We start from the raw sequence: 18,790 nt of genomic DNA, 5'->3' as shown, positions 1-18,790 counted from the left end.
TTTTTAAAACATTTTAGTTTGAGATAATTTTAGACTTTCAGAAGAATTGCAAAAATAGTACAAAGTTCCTGTACATCTTTGCCTGGCTTCCCCTTATATTAACTAACATCTTATATAACCATAGGAAAAATCATCAAAATGAAGAAATTCACTTTGGTACAATATTATTAACTATATTACAAAATTAATTTGGATTTCTCCAGGTTTTCCATTAGTATCCTCTCTTTTTTTTTTTAACTGAAGTATAGTTGATTTACAATGTTGTGTTAGTTTCAGGTGTACAGCAAAGTGATCCAGTTATTTTATATATATATATATATATATATATATATAAAATATATATATATATGCACATATATATTCTTTTTCAGATTATATTCCATTATAGGTTATTAGAGAACAATGAGTATATTGGGACTTCCCTGGTGGCGCAGTGGTTAAGAATCCGCCTGCCAATGCAGGGGACATGGGTTCAAGCCCTGGTCCAGATAGATCCCACATGCCATGGAGCAACTAGGCCTGTGAGCCACAACTACTGAAGCCCATGTGCCTAGAGCCTGTGCTCTGCAACGAGAGGCCACCACGATGAGAAGCCTGCACACCGCAACAAAGAGTAGCCCTGGCTCACCGCAACTAGAGGAAGCCCGCGCACAGCAACGAAGACCCAGCACAGCCAAAAATAAATAAATAAATTTATATATATATAAAAAAAGAATATTGAGTATAGTTCCCTGTGCTATACAGTAGGTCCTTGTTGGTTATCTATTTTATATATAGTAGTGTATATGTTAATCCCAAACTCCTATTTTATCCCTCCCCCCACCCCCCAGTGTCCTCTTTCTATTTCAGGATCCAATCCAGGATCCCAGCTTGTATTAATTGTCACATATCCTTAGTCATTCCTGGTCTTTCATGACCTTGACATGTTTGAAGAGGACTGGTCAGTTATTTTGTAGAACATCCCTCAATTTGGGTTTGTCTGATGTTTTCTCATGATTAAATTGAGGTTATGCACTTTTGGCAAGAGAGCCACATAGGTGATGTGCCCAGGTCAGTCTACATCGTCATTCATTTCAATACACTGCCCTCTCTGACTTTCTCTGTATCCTCAGGGCAAATCCATTCGAGAGGTATTACTACCCCCACTATATAGATGGGAAAACTGAGGCAAAGAAGTTAAGGCATTTGCCCATGGTCACAGGGGTGGTAAGTAACAGAGACAGGATTTGAACTCAGCTCTGTCTTTGGATCATGCTATTACACACCAAGCTGCTACTTCAAGTCTTTCTAGTTTAAAATAATTCATCATGATCTTGACTGAATATAGGAAGTTGGACTTGGATGTTAATATAATTATTCCTAGTTCTACAAGTGTGATTCTAAAACCAATGAACAATAAGGATAACAGCTAACATTTACTTATTGAGCACCCACTATTTCCCTGGCATAGTACTTCATCTTTTCCATTTAAGGTATTGTATTCAGATCCTTCCAACAACACGATGGAGTGGGCACTCCAGGGCACAATCCCTTATCCCAAACTCTTGGGGGCTGGTGTGTTTGGGAATTTGGGGGTCTGGGTAACACCTTCTAATCAAACACAGTAACATCTTTCTTTGCAGTGTATCGTATGACCATCCATTCTAAGATGGGCAAATAACAGACTATAAATAGGCCCAGACAAGAACAGGTTGGGTACCAAACTTTGAAAAGAACTTTAGGTTTCCAGAACCTCTGGGATTTTGTGGGGATAACAGACTGCAGGCCTGTACTATTATGTAAAGTAACTTGCAAATGAGGAAACAGAGCTCTAGGGCGTCTCACAGCCAGTCATTACCCAGGCCTGCCCCCTCACTCTGAGGCCTAATTCCCGTGACATTTAAGACTCTCTCCTATCACTTGGTTTTTATTCCCTGTTTTCCATGACAAAACACATTCTAAATATACTCAACTGGCACTCAGAATAAACGAAAATAAATTTTCAAAACTCCTAGGCTCAGCTGTTCCCGGAGCAGGGGTCTGGGAGAGATGCAGGTTGTTCTCAATGACATAAGGACACGCTTAATTGCTCAGACTTTCCTTCATAAGTCCCAGCTACATCATCTATGACTTGATCCAAACTCCTCATGGACCTGGAAACACGTGTAGCCTATTTTGCCTCTTGGGTTGGATGTGCCTTAGTCCCCACTCTTTTCACAGGGAGGTATCCTTTCATTTGCCCTATAATTACTGTCCAGTTTGAAGGTTTGTGAAGAAAGTTCTGGACTGCAGCCATTATCCCAGGTCTAGGTCATCTTCATGATTCCTGACTCCTTACCAAGCCCCTGTCCATCCGCATTCTCACTTGACCCGAGGATGATGAAACTGACAATACGTACTGTATTAAGTAGGTGGCGATTTACACACTGGAGGGATGGTCCTAGATAAATCAGTGATGAACCCAAGCAAACAAAGACAATTCATTACTCCAGGAATAACAAAAATGCATGCAGGAATGTATATCAAAATATAGGAGGGGGGGCTTCCCGGGTGGCACAGTGGTTAAGAATCCGCCTGCCAGCGCACGGGACATGGGTTTGAGCCCTGGTCCGGGAAGATCCCACATGCTGCAGAGCAACTAAGCCCGTGCGCCACAACTACTGAGCCCGCGTGCCACAACTACTGAAGCCCGCGTGCCTAGAGCCCGTGCTCTGCTCCAAAGAGAAGCCACTGCAATGAGAAGCCCACGCACCGCAACGAAGGGTAGCCCCTGCTTGCCGCAACTAGAGAAAGCCTGTGCAGCAACAAAGAGCCAGTGTAGCCAAAAATAAAAATTAATTAATAAAAAAATATATATATAGGAGGGGCTCAGCTGTCTCTAGCATGGACAGGGTCATGATAAAGTTGACACTGAATACAGAGTTAAAACTCTGGGGGGATAATGAAGGGAAAGTGATTGTCAGGGGATGGAAGGCACCTATATTAATGAAAGCGAGATCTTTCTCTTATGTAATGGCAGGTTCATACTAATGGCTATAATGAAAGCAGTTTAAGCAGGAAATAGTTGGGGAGGGAGAAAGAACTGGGCCAGGAGACTGCTGGTTTTTGGTAACAAGCCTGTGGAACTGACTCTTACCTCCTGTACGTGTATACCTTTAAGGAAAATAAAATCACACAACTAGTCATGGGTACAGCCTCGACCCAAAGCCCATGCCCTGCCCTGGGGGCCTGTGTTCTCTCCCGTCTGCATCCTTGCTTCAGCCTCTGTCTTTCCAGACTGGGCAATTCTCACTGCATGCCCTCTGTCACCTTAACTGTCACCTCTGAGCCAGCTTTGTGCCTCAATGTCTTTCCTGAGGCCTTAGAAACAGAAATGCAGATTCCTCCAAGCAGGCGGTTCACCCGAGATCCTGTGCAAAGGCAGGCCGACGTGTTCAGGTCATGGTCCAGGAAAACACCTCCTGAGATCTCTGGGTAATTCCTCCTGTGGTTCTGCACACCACCCTCTGAAACGGCGCCCCTGAAAACCCGGGGACTTCCCTGTGTAGGTCCTCGTCTAGATGAGCCTCAACCCGGGCCTCATCAGGGAGCAAACAAACCAGACCAAGACTCATCCATTTACTTATCCAACAGCCATGTGCCTACACTCTGTGCCAAATAGTGCACTAACCCCCAAACTCAGATGTTACTAAGTACAAGTAAGAGAATAATTATAAGGGCTGATATTTCCGAGTGCTCACCATGTGGAAGGCAACGCATTCAGCATCTTTCATGTATTATGTCATTTGATCCTTTCAACAACCCTATGAGGTAGGTATTTTTATTACTGTAGATGCTCTTTCAACAAATCTCTACTTCATTGATCCAGATTAACCTATGCCCACCAGCATCTCTGTAAAGCGGGCTGCCTGGGACCCCAGGCAGGTAAACCGTCTGGCTCTAAAGCCCATGCTCATCACGTCTACAGAGTCTTGGGGCATAACCCAGACCCAGACACAACTGGGTCTGCCTCAAATTTGGGCACTGACTTGCAGTATGGACCCTATTTTTCTTTTCTAATCTTCATTTCCCTTTAGGAAACTGGATTGAATCAGAGGCCATATCTAGATAACAACAGGAACCAGGGGGGTAAGGTCAAAGCATGAAGCAGGCTGGCAGAAGACAACAGGGACTGGTGGAGACTGGAAAATCAGTGTTTATGCCCTGGCTACAGGTTTCAGGTTTATTTGTAAAATTTAAAGAAACACATCTGTAGCTGCTAGCTTGAATCTCGTACATTCCTTCTGGCTCTAACACTCTTTAAATCGAATAGATTTGATAGGTCGGGCCTCAAGTTCACTGCAATGGCATAATGACAGACACTCCATGTGGCCTCTGATTCAGTGTCAAAGAGTTTTTCTGGAAAAAAAATGTATGCTACAAAGTTAGGCCTGATGGGTTACCACTGGGAAGGTGAAAATCAAAAGACACTTCCAAAGTTGTGCAGTGCTCAGCCGGGGCAGACGTACCTGGCAGTTCTAAGCAGAAGACAGAAGATGGTGCCTGGGCAGAAGTGACCAATTGCAAAGGACTTCTCACTGGGTGTTTTCTGAGTGACTTTGGGAGGCCAGTTCTTTTGGTGGGGGGACAGGTCCATCTGACCAACGCAGAAGAAGTTACCCATAGAAACTAAGTGCAGCCAGGGTTATCCAGGAGGAAAGGTCTCACACAGAGAGGAAAGCCAAACAGAATTCAGTGTCTGAAGCTGAGAACCAAAAGCTGGGGTAACAATGGCCAGGTGTTGTTAGAAGGCAGTCAATTCTGACAGGGCTGTTGCTTCAGTAACTACACTTGCAAGGAATCCCAATTTTCTAAGCCTTTGGGGCAATCTTATCCAACCCCCTCACTTCACAGACCTATAGAGGGTAGGGAACATGGCAGAACAGAGAGAACCACAGCCAGGAGAGGCCAGGCTTCCCAATTCTTAATCCAGAGTTCCAGGACCTCCTGGCTGCTCTGCAGCTAAGCCCAAGGATACGGGAACATTCCAGACCACCAGCGAACCTGAGTAAGTCTCAGGACACAGCAGGCCCACCCTGAGGGAAGCCCTTCATTTATTCCCACCTGTGCTTCCTGCCTTTAAGTCAGTTCCCTCAAGCAAAGACACCATCAGGATCCTATAGTAACACTGGGATTTCCCACCTGCCTTTTTTTTTTTTAATAGACAGCACAGCACTTGATCAAAAAAAAATTTTTTTAAGGCTAAGTAACTTACATCTATGATCCTCAAACTTGGAATTGCACCAGAGAACTCCATGGCCCAGCAGGAAAGAATGTTTCGAACAGGCTGCTGAATTGTTTTTTCCAGGATAAAACACCTGTGAGTAAGTGCCAAGCGTGGAAATCCAATGTTTTATCTATGGCCACAACAAGCATGGATGAAATAACAAGTGTTCCTCTAGGTTTAAAAGCATGGCCCGTCTGTGCAGCGAGGCCTGGACTCCACTGGGCTTCTTGCCCTGGAGCGTGCGTTACCTGTTACCATCCTGTATTAGCTTTTAACACTGCTGTAACAAATTATCACAAACTTAGCAGCTTAAAACAACACCCATTCACCATCTCACAGTTCCACAGGTCAGAAGTCCAACAAGGTCTCACTGGGCTAAAATCAAGGTGTCAGCAGGCTGCATTCCTTACTGGAAGCTCTGGGGAAAATTCACTTTGAAGCTCACTCCAGTTGTTGGTAGAATTCAATTCCTTGCTATTCGAGACCCGAGGTCCCCATGTCCTTGCTGGTTGTTGGCCAGGGGCCACTCTGAGCTTCTGGAGGCTTCCCTTGGGTCCCTGCACGTTGGCCCCTCCATCTCAGAGCCAGCAATGGCACATCGAATCCTTCTCTCACTTGGAATCCCTCTGACTTCCCCTTCTGCCATGTCTCTCTTCTGCTAGGCAGCCAGAGAAGATTCTCTGCTTTTAAGGGCATGTGTGATTAGACTGGGCCCACCTGGATACTCCAGGCTCCTCTCCGTATCTTGGGGTCCTTCATTTCATCTGCAGAGTCCCTTTCGCCAGGTAACAGAACATAGTCACAGGTGGATAATGTTGATGGTGGGGACGTTCTTCTACCTATCACATTTCACTTCACATTTCTGAGCTGCAGAAAGAACACCTATCAGTCCACCGACAGAACATAAATCAGGCTCCCAGTCCGCTGGCTCTAGTTGTACCGTGCCTGCACACGGAAGCCACCTCTGTAAATCTGTCCCTCCCACTGAATTCTCCACTCCTAAAACACGCTCACCTTGAACCCACCAGTGTTGCCAAAACTTTCGTTTCAGCCCAATGTGACACGGATCAGATGCGTTCACCTCGGTGTTAAGTGCCTGCCTTGGGGTGGGAACTGGGCCCATTCCCTTTTCCGTTACAGCAACAATCAAATACAATTAGGTCCTTAAGATGCATCATTAGTTCATCTGACAAACATCTCCTGAGGTCCTACTGGGCACTGAGCCCTTTGTTCAGGGTGGGGAGGCCTACAGAGCAGGCTAAGCTATAAGAAAGCTCACGGTCCAGTGTGGGACAGACACCCAGATAAACACGGTAGCACAGAACACACAGCAATAGCAGTCAGTAAATCTGCCTGGGTGGGGGTGGAGGGAGACTTCCCAGAGGAGGGGCCATAGAGGGTGGGACTTAACGGATGAAAAGAGTTTGGCAGGTGGATGAAGTGGGAGAGGTGTTCTAGGCAGACGAGAATGCTGCCACCTGGAAAAACCCAGGAGTGAAGCAGCCGTGGGCCGTGCTGGGAAAGCGCTAAGGCGCTTGGTAGGGCTGCGTGTGTTAACACTAAGGCTGGCCAAGCTGGGCTGTGTGCCGTGACAACGAGCTTGGGTTTCAGCTTAGAGTAACGCATAACAAACAGAGGTTGTTAAAACCTGGAGTGATACAAACAGTTGGACCTCTTAAAACTAAACTCTGACGGCCAAGGAGAGGGTAGATCTCATGAGGGTCGAGACTGGAGAGCAGGAGGGCCGGGTGGGCCATGCAATAAGTAGGTCGGGCTTGAGATGAAGGCCTGAACTAAGGTGGAGAAGGCGGAGGCGGTCGTGGAGAAGTTGGGGCAATACGGCGTGCAATCAAGGAGGCAGGAACAACAGGCCTCTGTGACTAGCTGCAGGGGTGCAGAACAGAGGGGTCTCCTAGGATGACTGGCAGAATTTCAGGTGGAACGGCCCGAGATGGTTTATAAACTGAGATCTCTGAAACTATGAACAAAGGAGAATGAGCAAGTCTGTGGCAGGAGATGGAGACCAAGTTTAGGTGGGTTGGGTTTTTCTTTTTTTTTCTTTTTCTTTTTGCAGTATGCGGGCCTCTCACTGTTGTGGCCTCTCCCGTTGCGGAGCACAGGCTCCAGACGCGCAGGCTCAGCGGCCATGGCTCATGGGCCCAGCCGCTCCGCGGCATGTGGGATCTTCCCGGACTGGGGCATGAACCCGTGTCCCCTGCATCGGCAGGCGGACTCTCAACCACTGCGCCACCAGGGAAGCCCTCTGTTTTCTTTTTTGAGTCGGATTTTTCTTATCAGCAGTAACAAGGCCTTGGCTGTACAGGGAGATCCCATCCTGGAATAAGGGTCTCAAAGGAAGCAGGAGATTGCAAGTCACTGCCGAGCATGAGTCAGGGAGTTGACATTCAATAGGAAGTCCCCAAGGACCACCCACGGTTACATCAGAGAGACGGTGTCTTCAGGGTCCCTCTTGGTGGCTCCAATTGTGCTCATGTGACCCCAGATTCAGGGTTCACAAATCAGGGTTCACATTTTAGAACTGGGACCAAAAATGGTTGATGCGCATTTAGTCCTTCACCCAAAATATTTTATCCTTCATTCCACGAACCCTTATCAAGAGTTGCTCGGGGCCAGACACTGCGCCAGGAACTTGAGCTGACAAAGAAAAGGCACTCAACATACATATTTTTTGAATTTCTACCATGTGCCAAGCCCAGAGAGGTGGAGCCCCGAGATGACCTGTGACTCCAAGGGAAGCTGATCTGGATCTTGCTCGGAGAGAAAACCACAGAGCTCATGCCTGTCTCTTCCTGAAGGATTATGGGAAATGGGAGGGAAGAATATAGCAGTAGTTAAGCCAGATCCAAGGAAAACCGAACAGAGAAGGTATTTGCTTCCAGGCCAGTATGGGAGAGGGGACATGTGACAGCCTAGTAAGACATAATAACACACACAGTAACTGTCTAGCCTAAGAACTGTCACCATGGGCTGGCCTCAGGGACCACACAGCCAGATGGAGACCTCAAAGAACCACTGTTAGAAGGTCAGCGTTTCTGCCATGTTCCCAGGTGACATTCTCCAAGCTCCCAGATTCTCACAGTGGCTCACCATGCCTGGCTTGATCTAAAGCTTTGGAACAGGAGCCAAGCCTGAGGTTCTGTGTTTCAGAAGCCTATCACCCAGGTCTTTGGTTTATTCAAATGTGCTTCTTCTGAGCCTAGAGGCACGCTTTCTTCTCTCATTCTCTCCTTTGAGAACTTCTCACCGCCTAATTTATTTCGTATTTAACAGACATCCTGAGCTTTGGCTGGTGTAAAGCCCTCTGCTAGACACTGGGGCAACTCACCAAAAGATGAGTGAGAAACGAAGGCCTGGGACTTCCCTGGTGGCGCAGCGGTTAAGAATCCGCCTGCCAATGCAGGGGACATGGGTTCGAGCCCTGGTCCGGGTAGATCCCACATGCCGCAGAGCAACTAAGCCTGTGAGTCACAACTACTGAGCCTGCGCTCTAGAGCTCCTGCTCTGCAACAAGAGAAGCCACCGCAATGAGAAGCCCGCGCACCGCAACAAAGAGTAGCCCCCAGTCGCCACAACTAGAGATAGCCCATGCGCAGCAACGAAGATCCAACGCAGCCAAAAATAAATAAATAATTTAAAAAACAAAAAAAAAAGAAATGAGGGCCCGTCTGCCACGAAGGAAGGTAGACACAAGACACACATGAACGGGAGCCAAGGGCACCATGCCTAGTGTGGGCTAATGATAGGTGTCAAATTCCCGGCTACGTGTTACAGCAGGGCTCAGGGTGTGCTGCTTGCATATGCGTGATTCATATATCAAACATTTCCCAGTTCTAGGGCAGCATCAGAAGTGTTTTCACGGGGGAGGCTGTGTTTGAGAGAGACCTCAAAGGGTGGGTGGATATCTAAATGGCAGGTTCTTACTTAGCCTCCTTAAGACTGTCTCCTACTCCCTGGGAAGAGACTTTTTATAATCCTTTGTATTCTGAAATATATAAATAGAGAAAACTGCATGAAGCAAAAATGGACAGCTTAATGAATTATCATAAGCCACCACCCAGGCCAATAAACAGATGGATGGCGGGACCTCAGAAGCTCCCCTGTTCTGAGCATCCTACCCATCACTAACCTCTCCTGCACCCAGGGATGACCTTTATCTGGACTTTTATAATAATCACTCCCTTTTTTTTCTTTTCAGTTTTACCATCTAAGCAAGCACCCCTAAACCCCAGTTTTGCTTTGCCTCTTTTTTTAACTTAATATAAATGGAAGCCTTCAGAGTTATCCTTTGGGGTCTGCCTTTTTTCCCCTCAACGTTATGTTTGCAAGAGTCACCCGTGTTGTTGAGGGAAACTACAGTTTGTTCATTTTCACTGCTGTATAGTATCCCAATGAGAGACCAGATCACAATTTATTTATCCATCTACTGCTGATGGGCTTTTGGACTGTTTCCAGTTTGGGGTTATTATAAGACATGATTATGAATAGTCTTCTAAATATCTTTTGGTGCATGTGCATGCGTTTCTGTTGGGTATATAGCTCACTGTGGACTTGCTGGGTTACTAAGTGTGCTTATCTTCAATTTGGGGATAACACCAGGCTGTTTTCCAATGCAGTTGCACCAGTGTACACCCCCCTCAGCAGTGCATGAGTGCTTTCACTGCTTCCCATGCTTGCCAACACTTGGCACTGTCAATTTTTTTTTCATTTTTATTTCAGCCATCCTGTATCTCACTGTAATTTCAATGTTCACTTCCTTGATTTATAACGAAGTTGCACACTTTTTCATATGGTTACTGGCCATTTGCTTATCCTCTTTTGTGAAGTACCTCCTGCCTGTTTTTCTATTAGGTTGTCCTTTTTTTTTCTTTTAAGTTTTTTTTACATATTCTGGATAAAGGTCCTTCGATAGTTACGTGTGTTGCAAAAAACCTTCTGGGAGGAATTTCAAATGTCCAAATAAGTCAATTTGGAAAAGACCTAGGCGGGGAAAAAAAAAGAAATCTCTGTACCTTTTCTAAGTTACCAGCCCCAGGCCAGGCTTCAGTTTTAGAGGGAAGTACGGAAAGGAAAGTGTACAATTTGAGATCAGACCCACGAGGTTCAAGCCTCAGCTCCTCGGGCCACTTCCTGAGCGCTCTTAGGGAAGTCACAGAGCTCTCTGGGCCTCAGTGTCCACACTTGAGAACTGACCAAAATTACCTCCTGCACGGTTGTTCTGTGGCTGAAAAGAGGTTCTGTGTAAATGTACTTTAAAAACTGCACATGGTGGTAGCTGTAGTTAAATCAGAAGCAACTGGCCACACTGGCTTCCTGAACGGCCCAACCAGCTTCCTGAGTTGTGTCCCAGCACTAATAGCAGAGGTGGCAGCAGCCACCTTTCAGATCCAAGAAGATCCCTTCTCTCTTTCCCGCGGGCTAAGCCAGAGGAACCTTCAATCCCCAGCTCTCTCCCCGGAGTATCAGACTGTACTGCCCACAGACTGGAACAGGGCTCCTCCCTGCCTGCCCAGGCAGGAAAACAGGAAGCAGTCCCCACCCTGCCAGGAGGTGGGGCTGACTACTTCCCTCTCCTAGGTGGGCATCTCTCCAGGACATCAACCCTTCTGGATGCAGGAGAAGCACTGACCGCTGGCCAAGCTGTGCCCTATGCCCCGCCCAGGTCACTCCCACACTTTGTCCCGAGGTAGTGGAATAAGTGGGTCCACGCATGGGGAGCATAAAACGGGCCTCATCAGTGCCTCACAAGTAAGGAACCCTTTCAGTGCCCAAGTGGGGCTGGGAATCTGCTCTCTTGGACCACACGGACACACCCTATCCCTTCCCAAGGTCCACTAGCATCCTTTCATGAGCCCCACATCACTGGTACCTGGGGCCCATTCCACATACAGGGGGCAACTGGAAACCCCTTTCAAGAGAGCAGTTGAGAGCTCAGAAGAAATGTGTGTCCTTATTCTAATGGCAAAGGCTGCTTATAGGAGTTTTATAAGCTGAAATATTTGAGAGCTGGAAGGACCCTCAGAAATCTTTTCCAGCCTCCTCATTTTGAAATGAGAGACGCAGGGGCAGAGCCAGAGACACATTTCCTGTCTCTGCACTCATCCTAACATCCCTTATGCCCTGCTGCAAACTACAGCACCTGCACGCAGGTCACTGCCATCAGCCACGTCCAGGGGCCCGGGACACTAGGCCAGTTTCTCTCCCTTCCCTGAAACCTCTTCTAGCTCAGAAAGATCTGACCTGAAGCAGAATGAAGCCCTGGGAAGTCCAAGACCATAGTTTGGGAACGTTTATCAAGTGTTCTGAACTTGACGGAAATTCAAACTGTCAACCTTGAGCCCTAATTCTGTTTCCAGCCCCTGCAGGCTCTTTCCTAAGTGAAGTCTCCAACCTAGTGGGCCATGTACTTCCATGGTACCCTGGGTGCCCAGGCCTGGCACACAGGGCAGGCACTTCGTGAGATATGCTCATTGGGGAAATCAAAGGAGACAGAGGGAGAATCTCCAAAATGTGCAAAGGAAAAGTACTCTGCAAGTGGAGGTCTGCCTGCAGCCCCCAGGCTGCTGTACATCCTCCAACTGTTGTATGTTCACATGTTTGGCAAACAGGCCCCAGTGCCTGCCTCATGCAAGGGCCCACTGGGCACTGAAACCCAGACCCTGCCCTCAAGACCTTCCAGTCTGGAAGGGAAGCCAAGATGTGCGCGTGGATGAATGGGAGGGACGTACAGTAGCTAAGGGACCCTGCTCACCTGAACCAGACTGCAGGGGCTGCCTGGTGGAGGGATGCCCTGTAAGTTAAGGCCTGCAAATGACAGGGACTAGGGACCCTGATGGTGCCACATCATGTGGGGTCTCTGGGCAGCCAGCAAAGGTTCCTGGAAAAAGGGAGTTATACGGGCAGTGCTGGGCTTTAGAGGCAATCCATCTGGCATCAGGTGCTTTGGGAGGCAGGGAGGATGGGATTACAACGATGCAGGCAAAGGAGGAAATAAGGGCAGCGACAGCGAGAAGCAAAGGAGGGAAGGACAAGAGAAACATCACAGAATAGAGTGTGGCTGTGAGGGCAAGAGGCGGGGAGGGCTCAGAGCTGATGCCCGGGAGATGATGGGACTGATGAGGACCAGGCACAGGCGTTCACAGGCTGGGGAGGCCCAAGTAGAGTTTGGGGCATGTGTGGTTTATCAGGGGGCAGATATCTAATGGGAAGTGGTCACACAGGCCAGGAAGTCAGAGAGTCGGCGTCATTGAGGTGAGAACAGAAACCATCAGATGGAAGTGAGGGCAGAGGAAGTGGACAGGAGGAAAAAGAGAAGTGGGGTGAGGACAGAGCCTTAGGGACCCCAAGTGTTAAGGGAGGAAGGAGGATGAGAGCTGGAGGGGGCCAGGCAGTGCCACAGGGATGGCAATCGGGGCCAGTTTTCCTGGGTTTGAGTCCCAGCTGTCACTTACTCACTTCAGAACCTTGAGCTGGTTATTAACCCCTCTCAGCCTCAATTGCCTCATCTGTAAAATAAGGTTTATAACCCATAAGTTTGTTGTAAGACTTGAAAGGGGAGATTTGTGCAAGGCCCTTACACTTGCACAAGAGTAAGTGTGATAAGTGCAGGCTTTTCTCATTACTATCAGTGTGAGGAAACCAGAAGAGGACAAAACCACAGACCCAGAGAAAGCTCTTGGCATCCTTTCTAGTTTTCAATACCAACTAAGGGAGCAAGCAGGGGACAGGAGGGGTACAGCACCTTGTATGTTAGAAACCATTCCTGTGTAGCCAGGGTTGGGACCCACTGATCCCTCTAGCCCAATCCTAAAATTTTTCAGCTGGTTAATTGAAGGTTGAACATCTTCTGAAGATCATGAACGAGATGGCAGAAACACCCCGAGTTAAACGTGAAGAAGAGGACTTGTCATCTCATTTTGAAGCTCTGGCTTGTCTGTTTACTTGCTATGTGGCCTTGGAAAAGTCACTTGGCCTCTCTGAGCCTGAGCTATTAAATAGGTTAAAGGCTATAAACCCCCCAGCATGTTCCTAGGACCCAGCAAGCCCTGCATAAATATTTGTTTCTGTTCCTGGCTCTTCCCAGTGTATGACTGGTTAGGATCCTTTACTCTATCGTGGGCTCCATCCAAGAGATTGTGATTAACGGTTTGTTCCTTCCCCTGTGTTTCCAGAGCCCCATCCTCTCCTCTGATCCCAGGATTCACCTGCCACAGAGCAGAGCTGCTCAAACTTCTGTGTCTGATTGAAATGCAGGCTCTGATGCAGCAGGTCCTGCCCTGCTAATGGCTCCAGTGATGCCGGTGCCACGGGTCCTCTGTCCCCCTTGCAGAGAAGGCCCGCAGTGGCCGGTCCACCTCCCTGCTGACTCATGAGCTCCTCTGGGGCTACTCTCTTTATATTACTCATCTCTGAGTTCCCTTCATGGTAAGTACTCACTAAATGGATGTGGAAAAAACAAGTAAACCATACAGAAAACCATTTTCCAGATAAGTAAATACAGACAGGGTATTTTGTTTGTGAGTGGCAACCCTCCAGATTCATTCCAGAATCGCCCTCTTGCCCGACTTGAGGACAGTGTGGTGGGCCTGAGACCTGGAACCCGGAGTCCTGGGTTTGAATCCTGACCCTTTCACTCACCGACCAGCGGCCCTGGGCAAGTCACCAAGCTGTCATCCATAAAATGAGGGTGATAACACCCAACCACAGTGCAACCTCAAGGATGGCTAGAACCTGCTTTATAAACTGTAAAGTACTCCAGGCAACGTATCATTATTACTGCAGCTTTTTTGAGGGCGGGAACTACTTTTTATTTCCCTAGAGCCTGAAGGTTGCTTGTGATGGGATGGGTGGGAGACACACCAGGGGTCCGGTTGCAGGTGGGGACTGAGGCAGGCAGGGCAGGGGTCCCCACTCCGGCAGGGACACTGGCCACGTGAAGTGTGAGGATGATCCCAGGAGAGTCAAGGAGGGAAGTCTTCCCAGAAGAGGCTGGCAGTGGTGGGGAAACAAGGCGGGTCTGAGGGCACAGGCAGCTGGGGAACAGGCCTGACCGGAAGGAGGGCAGAGAAATCAGAGTCCCCTGATAGGCCTGGGGCAGGGCTCCGGACTGAGACTGTAGAGACAAGGCAGGACCAGGAGGGAACTTGGGGCCATTAGGAAAGAACATCAAGTAATTACAGATGTTCCCTGCAGCCCAGAGCTGAGTTCCCCATCGAGGCCAGGCCTCCCTGTGGGACCAACCAGTCACTTTGTACCCTTGACTACAGCCACTTCACCACTCACATGAGCCTCAGGCATGTGAGGACAGAGGCAAGAGCAACAAGACACAGTCCCGCCCTCAGGAAGCTCACCGTTTACTGAGGGTCACAGAGAAATGGGGACAGGACAGGTGGCAGGTGCGAGGCGTTCAGAGGTGGAAGGGACCAATGCTGCTCCTGTCTCCACTCAGCCAGTAAGTCTCATCCACACCCATCTCCAGACCATTCCCCGTTCCTGGAACGCCCCTGTCCCTCCTCTCCACCCAGCAAGGGCTAGCTCAGGCTGAAGGGTGGGGTTCAGGTGGGGTTCAGACCTCAGAGGGCGCCCACCCCCTTCCCACCCCCATAGCCTGTACTTTAAGCACACACTCTTAGTAATTATTGCGTTAACTAGTAACACTTCTGCCTTTTTACTGAAGAGTTCATCACAGCCCGCCCCAGTACTTACCCTTGGGCTTTTTTTCAGGTCCCCTCTCCCCCTCAGAGTATAGCAATCATCACTGCAACAGTGCTCCTCAAGTTTACAAAATGCCTTCATGCATATTATTTAATTGAATTCCCCACAATCAACCTGTGACGTAAGTAGTATCCTTATTTTACAACAAGGAAACTGAGGCTTAGAAAGGTTAGACAGGGACTTCCCTGGTGGTCCAGTGGTAAAGAATCTGCCTTCCAATGCAGGGGATGCGGGTTCGAGACCCCTGGTCGGGGAACGAAGATCCCACATGCTGCGGGGCAACTAAGCCTGAGTGCCGCAAACTACAGAGCCCAAGCGCTCTGGAGCCCACGCGCCACAACTAGAGAGAAGCCCACGTGCCGCAACGAAGATCCCATGTGCTGCAACTAAGACCGGATGCAGCCCAAAAATAAATAAATAAATAAGTAAATTAAATAAAAAGAAAGGTTAGACAACTTGCCTGGGGCCACACCACCCACCCACATGCCTGGCAATCAAACTCCAGCCTCTTCTAGCTCCCATGCCAGTGCTCTGCCCAGTACTCAGAGGCCACACAAGGTAGTAGTTAAGGCCACACAAGGTAGAAGTTAAAGGCTGGGATCAATTCCAGCTGTGTGACCTTGGGAAAGTTACTTAACTTCTCTGTGCCTCAATTTCATCCAGGTAAAATGTGGCTGATACCCACCTCATAGGTCCTTATCAATACCACCTCACAGGACCTTACTGAGATTAAAGAAGGAAATAAAGTACTTAGAACCGTGCCAAACACAATAATTAGTTACAATTATCATTCTACCGTCGCTAATTCTCATGGTTTCTTAACTCATTAAAAATTTTTTTTCTAACTCATGTTTATATCTCATAATACATTTCATAGGTAGTCATTAAACAAAATACATTTTTGCAGCTTGACTAAGGTGAGGTTTTAGGATTATCCTCTTTCCTTTTCTTCACTCTCCTACTCCCCTAATAGTTTCAACAATAGAGAAACTCTCTTTTCCTGATTCATTCTACCTCCCCTCCACACTACACACACACAGACACACACACACACACGTGCGCACATGCACACACAATGCACGTGCACACACACACATGCATGTGCACACACACACAAGCCACTAGGTCAAATTTGGCCAATTATCAGTGTTCCATAGAATGTAAAATACTGGCAGACACTGACCCAGACTCTCCTTATTGGGCTGTCCCTGGATAGCTAGAGAAACTTTCTTAAACCTAATTTCTATCACTATAATGGGTCAAAGTCTTACGTGTATTTCTCTATTGCTCCAGTTTTTACTTATTTGAGACTCTAGAAGGAATGAATTACCATTTATTTTCCTTTGCCGTTAAAAAAAAAAGATTCACACTGTTTCCTGGAGCAAGAAGCCTCATGTGCCCAGGCAGCTAGTTGAGGCCATAATGCCCACAGCAGACAGGTAGCTTCCTTCTTTTCTGGGGTCCAATCCACAAAGCGGAGAATAAACCTTAAACCCAGCTGGGCCCTGGGAGACAGAAGTGAACAGCCGTCTCTCCCATCCCACCTGGGGTAGGATGATGACCTAGGAAGGGGACACTCCCTATTTTACATCACCCAAACACACCTGTGAAGGGCCTGGAAAAAGAAGAGGAGGAAGTCCTCTGGGATGAAAAGCTTCATTCTTTGCAAGATTCTCTATATAGAACGCTCAGTCAGGACCTCACCATCTGTATCTAAAACCCCAAAGCCCTTCCCTCACACGGTACTGTATTTGGAGGGGAGGGGGGAGAACACAGCAGGAGAACCAGCCTCTGGCAGTGGAGGTCCCACTGGATCTTCAAAGGTTCCACTCTGAGAGCAAGAGTGAAGAAAAAATGTGCCCATACAGCTTTGGCCCTGGGATTAAAAGAGGTGCTGTGCCCTTAGAAATGGATTTTGCATACAAACGAGCCAATGAACACCATAAACATGTCAGCTTTATTCAGTCCAATCAATACACAAGGCATTAAAACTCTGAGGTAAAAATGGATTGTGGCTTTTTGTTGATGACAGTGAGGAATTTTGGCCCCCAGCCCTGCTCAGGCTGGACAAATGGGGCAGTCTGCCTATTAGTTGTCAGGCACATCTTGGGGGATGAAACCAAAACCCCAATTCAGGGTTCTGGGCACCCCAGGGCAGCTCAACTTGACCAGCATGGAGCCACTGGTCCAAAAGCCTCAATTCCTGCCCCCGGGCCGGCCCCCTCCTCCAGCCCCCAGTCATCTTCCAAACTCGGCCACACATCACATTTCCCACATTCCTTCTCACCGCTCAGACCCCTTCAGCCGGGCCCTCGGAGACCGACAGCTGGGGGTGGTGTGAGCCAAGCAAGAGGCACAAGGAAGGAGGTGCTAGGGGTGGGGGGAATGTCAGCGCAACCCTGAAGCGATCGAGAGGGGAGGAAAGGGCTCCCCACCCTTCACATCCCCGACCCACTCTCGGCCGCCAGTAGCCCTCTCAGTAGCCTCAGTAGCCTCAGCTACCCTCAGTAGCCCCCCAGTGAGCTTCCCCAGCCTAGGGGCAAGCCTTCCATTCGGCTCCTTTTCGGGTTCCTTCCCCTCTCACCGCCCCTGTGACCCCTGCCTTGCCCCGCCGGGATCGGCTCCCCTCGGTCGCGCCGCACGGATCATGTCAGCTCCTCGGAGCCGCCCTGCCCTCTTCCCCAGGACAGCCGGGTGCCCCCGGGGTCCCCAACCTTCCCTGACCACCCTGACCTGCGCACCAGATGCCCTCTCTCGCGGCCCCCTTGCTCTGTCCTTTCCTGGGTCTGCAAGATCCCTACTCCCTTCAAGTCCGCTCCAGGACACTGCGTCTCTCGGGATGCCCCAGCCATGCGCGACCCGGGGTCCCCCGGTCCTCACCTGAGTCCGCTCGAAGCTCTCCCGCTCCGCCGCCTCCATCCCCGCGCCGACCCCACGTCGGCTCAGCACCTTTGGCAGGGGGTTGGGTACTTGCTTCATGGAGCTAGTCATCCGGTCCATGTCGCCCCGCGTAGCCGAGTCAGGGGCCCTCAGCAGCCCCGGGATCCCCACTGCGCCGCCCGCCCCGCCCTACCCACTGGGATCCGGCGCTAACGGGACGGCTCGCGCCTCCCATTGGCTGAGAGGACTGCTACTCTCCTGAGGCCCCGCCCCCGCCCAGAGGCTTCCCCGTGCGCCCCCGCCCTCTCCAGAGCCCCTTGACTCGCCCTACCCTGCTGGGCCCTAGGGAAGGTGAGGCGGGCCGTGACCGGCCCGGAGGCCTGTCCGTCACCGGGCCCCACCTCCCCGGGCGGGGGCGGGCCTGGGGCGGGGCTTGGGGCCGGCCTGACCTGCCCTCGCCCTCCCCTCCCCCGACGCCCAGCGCACCGCTCTCCCCGCCCTGCTGGCGCCCGAGTCTTCCACGCGACCAGCGCTCTACCAGTGTCGGGGCCGCTGCGAGATCCCGGCTTGGTGGGCGGGGGTCAAGCTGGCGGGGACTCGGACCGCCCGCAGGGAATCCGGGCCCGCTTGGGACTGGCCTATTTACTCCTTTCGGGCCGGGGACGAGAGAGCGCGCGTTGGACCGGCTTGGCGGCCGGAGTCCCAAGATGCGCTGCCTCGAGGCCCGGCTTGCGCAGGTTGGGTCAGTTTGTTGCAGACCTGGCCGCCATGGGTAGCGACTCCCGCCCAGCTCCCTCTCCTTCTTCCCTTATCCTCCCCCTGCCCCGAATCCCTGCCCATCCCTTTTGTAATGTTCGCAGACCAGGGAGCGCTGGGCTAGGTCGGGTCAGTGGAAACTTCTCGACACCTTTCCAAACCTCCCATCATCTGGAT

At 49.8% G+C, this 18,790-nt stretch overlaps 1 protein-coding gene across 2 annotated transcripts in view; it reads right to left on the bottom strand.

Annotated features, from left to right (window-relative positions):
• The window catches only part of HIP1 (huntingtin interacting protein 1), a 151,451-nt gene extending 133,422 nt beyond the window's left edge, over positions 1-18,029 (bottom strand). For both annotated transcript variants that reach the window (XM_060120409.1, XM_060120410.1), the window contains exon 1: positions 17,858-18,029. In XM_060120409.1, coding sequence (XP_059976392.1) covers positions 17,858-17,977 — 120 coding nt within the window. In that variant the 5' untranslated portion in view covers positions 17,978-18,029. The remainder of the gene's footprint in view (positions 1-17,857) is intronic.
• Between the last annotated feature and the right edge of the window lie 761 nt (positions 18,030-18,790).

This window comes from Mesoplodon densirostris, chromosome 16 (assembly GCF_025265405.1).
Source record: "Mesoplodon densirostris isolate mMesDen1 chromosome 16, mMesDen1 primary haplotype, whole genome shotgun sequence".
Taxonomy (NCBI): Eukaryota; Metazoa; Chordata; class Mammalia; order Artiodactyla; family Ziphiidae; genus Mesoplodon; species Mesoplodon densirostris.
The sequence above is the reverse complement of the archived record's forward strand: the minus strand, read 5'-3'. Positions and strand labels throughout refer to the sequence as shown.